The sequence below is a fragment of the Phalaenopsis equestris genome, unplaced genomic scaffold (genome assembly GCF_001263595.1).
Source record: "Phalaenopsis equestris unplaced genomic scaffold, ASM126359v1 Scaffold001173, whole genome shotgun sequence".
NCBI classification, from domain to species: Eukaryota; Viridiplantae; Streptophyta; class Magnoliopsida; order Asparagales; family Orchidaceae; genus Phalaenopsis; species Phalaenopsis equestris.
Window position 1 is genome coordinate 90,937 of NW_018165612.1, and position 3,573 is coordinate 94,509.

The window sequence follows — 3,573 nt, forward strand, 5'->3', positions numbered from 1 at the left end:
TTCGGACCAGAGATTCCCTGGCGCCGGAAGTGAAGCTGGATCTGTTGCGGAAGCCAGAGGAGAGCGTGGAGGGCTTTGAGGAGTACGGAGACGGAGAGGAGGACGAAGATGGATGCGAGGAGAGACATTTTTGAAGGAAAAGTGGAGAGTGAGCCGGAAAATGTGAGCTTTTGTGTTGCAGAGTTAAGACTTTAAAACAGGCTGCTTGGCAACGATTGTTTAAAGTTTGGGTCAATCAAAACCGAAGGAGATTTTGATTTAAATTTAATTAAACAGTTTTTTATTCTGAACATTTTGTCTTCCCTGTTGTCTCATTGCACTCAAATAATCTCTTTTCTTTTCTTTTTTAACATCGGATTTGATTGGTTGATCTTGTTTTTACTGCTTCTTTCTTTTACCGCTGGGAAAGCGATATTAGGAAAGTCAACTATGGGGTGGGCGATCTGTGCAAATTGTTTAGCCACATTGATTTTTCAGAGTAAGTATGCTCAACAACAATTATTGGCTGTATTAATTTATGGTTTACCGCTCTTTTATTTGATTTTCTTAAAAATATATATATATAATGGAGATTTGCATACCTATCACCTAAATCCTATGTATTGATATTAATCATCTAAATTTTAATTTTTACCTACAGATCACCTAATTTATGCTGAAGAAATAGGAATAAGATGATTTGTATTTTAAAAAATTAAAGTTTGGGTGGTTCATATTTTAGACCATAAGAACGGTGTGATAAGTATGTAGAAAGCCACTCTTTCAACTATGTGTTGTAGTGCGGCAAATTTAAATTGTTGCTGTGAGCACTAAACTTTAAAGAGACGCTCTTAATGGGGGCGATTCATTTGCCAATCAATTTCACCTGTATAATTTATTGGATGGATGGAATATATTTGGCAAGATTCCTTTTTTAATATAATGTTCATTTCAAATAACATATGCATGTAACAATGTTTTCAATGTATGAATATTTGTTCTTATTTTTTAACATAATTTTTTTTTTTTACTTTTTATGCAATTAGACATCTCTTAATTGCTTCAACAACTAATAATTTGACATGGAAGAAAAATATTAAAAAATTTTCATATTTAAACTTTCAATCAAATCTTTATCTTCCTTCCCCCCCTCTTTTCTCTATAAATAGAGCTCTCCATGGATGCCAAGTGGGTCATTTTATGGTCTCTCTCTCTCTAATGTAGAGAGCTTGCTCCCTATCCCTCTCACTTGTAATCTAAATTTGTGTGGAATAAAAAAAGACCACCCTATTTGCCCCCAACTTCTTATACTTTATATCATTCTCTTTCTCCACCCCCGGAATCCGGCTCTATTTCTTGGGCATAGTCTAAATTAGGACAGTTTATTTTTAAGTTTTTTTTTTTTTTTTTTACTTTTTTATATTTGAATTTAAAATAAAATAGTTTAACCTATTAAAAAACACATTTATTTTTAAATGTCGGTTTTACACCATACATTTTGTTACTTTAAAAAAATAAATATTTACTGTATTTTCACATATTATTTAATTTTTTTATAAGAAGCAAATTTATTCCGAAAAATTCTCAAAATAAAAAAAATCTTAAAGTTATTTTAAGTATATGAAAACGAAATTAATTTATTTTAACATGTCAAATACATTATATTACAAATCAATCTATATATATATATATATATATATATAGTAGAAAAAATAGAGTTGATTCCGAACCTCCTCTGATTTTTAAAATAATTTAATTTAATTTTAAGAATAAAATTTTTAAATAAATTAAAAAAATTAAAAATGAAAATAAAAAATAATCTCAAAAGTATTAGAACTATTAATTAACAGAAGAGATGAGACGTAAGAAAGAAAAAAATAATATTTTTAAAAATAAATTTCTATATTACATGTTTTCTCGTTTTATTGTGTAGTTAAAAATAATAATTATAAAAAGAGTATATTTCAAAAATCAGACTAATTTGCACTTGTGAATCAGCTTTGGCGAGTCAGATAATTACCGTTACATTTCAAAACTAAGAAGGTCTCAGATTTTATTTATAAAAATAAATCTCAAGCCCTCCACAGTTTATTTTCTTCATGCATAAGGAAATAGTTTGCACAGTCGCTCACCACTGAAGCCGAGATGAGTGCTTGCCGCCACCAGGCGGGCCCGCCCGCCTGGCTTGAAGAACAAGCTTAAGCGTCCGGCGGCCACCAGCACCCCGTACGCCGCACTCCAAGCACACGTGCTTCAAATTCCCGTGGGCGGAGACATAGCAGAATCCATCGCGGCTTTTGCTCGTGGCTGCCCTGCTTTGGGAGTATGCGTTCTCTCATCCTCCGGCCGTATTGCGACGGCCGTGTTGAGGGAGGCGTCACCTTATTCCTCAACGCTCACGTTCCTCGACGCTCACGTTCGGTGGAAGCTTTGATCTGCTTTCAATGACGGCCACTTTTCTTCCCGGAGGAGGCATAAGAAGTTTGGTTGGGTGGGGTGGTGGCCGGACAATTGGTCGCAACGGGCATTGTCGTTGGTGTAGGCGCCACCTTCGCATCGCCGGCCTTCCACCGCATGGATAACATAGATATTACCCGGAAGACTATGTCCGAACAGCTGGTCGCAGCGGGCATTGTCGTTGTGGTAGCTGCCACCTTCGCATCGCCGGCCTTCCACCGCATGGATAACATAGATATTACCCGGAAGACTATGTTGCCCGTTATCGAAAACAAGGAACGAGTTATGTTGCACAAGTGTTTGGCGGAAGTTGAACGTGATCTTGGTCTGCAGGAGGCGCCGATGATCATAGGCCGCAACGAAGAGAAAGAAGTAAATGAAAATAAGCTGAAACACATTTTAAAAGAATTCGAGCAGTGTATTGCAATGCCGACGGCCATTAACGGTGGTTCGAGAGGAGGAGATGTCGGAGCAGAAAAGATGGACCTGGACGGTGAGTGTGTAGTTAGAGTATCAGAGATGTTCGAACAATATTCTGACGGCTCGACGATAATTGATTGTTCGTTTGGGAGCGGCCATCACGATTTCGGCGGATATATTGCATTCGATGCGTTTGGATCTTCCGCTGCGCTATGTTAAATTGACAAATGCAAATTAGAGAAGTTAATCAATATTCAGTTTGCATGCTTGTTATACTTTTTTTTTTTTTAATAAAATAGTAGTTTTATTGTGATTCTGTTATGATTTGTGTTTTGATTTACTGTTACCAAATAGTTGCTACAAATTGGAATACTGGGCTTGAGTTTTTGTATATAAAATCAAGAAATGTCGCTAGATCAAGGCGGCGCTGGATTTCACAAAAGCCTTTTTTTTTTATTGGAAACCAATAGTTGTAGCTGACATTCGTGCAACTGTAAAAACAGAAATAGCTGAGACGTTCAATTAAGAACCCTTTCAACTAGCAGCATTTTCTGTTAATTATTATTCCCTGCAGCAGATTTCTATAAAAAAGAAAAGCTAATCCTATATATTATATATGAAATAAGAGAAAAAAAGTAAATTTCCGAAATATGATCATAACATGTATATTGAATACAAAGCTCCATGAACAACTGTACTATTTAAACTCCCTGTGTG

The 3,573-nt window shown here is 35.7% G+C and overlaps 1 protein-coding gene across 1 annotated transcript in view; it reads right to left on the bottom strand.

The window, feature by feature from the left end:
* The window catches only part of LOC110033410 (cytochrome P450 734A6-like), a gene marked incomplete at its 3' end in the record, with an annotated part of 14,034 nt that extends 13,743 nt beyond the window's left edge, over positions 1 to 291 (bottom strand). The window contains 1 exon segment of the mRNA XM_020737380.1: positions 1 to 291. Coding sequence (XP_020593039.1) covers positions 1 to 128 — 128 coding nt within the window.
* Between the last annotated feature and the right edge of the window lie 3,282 nt (positions 292 to 3,573).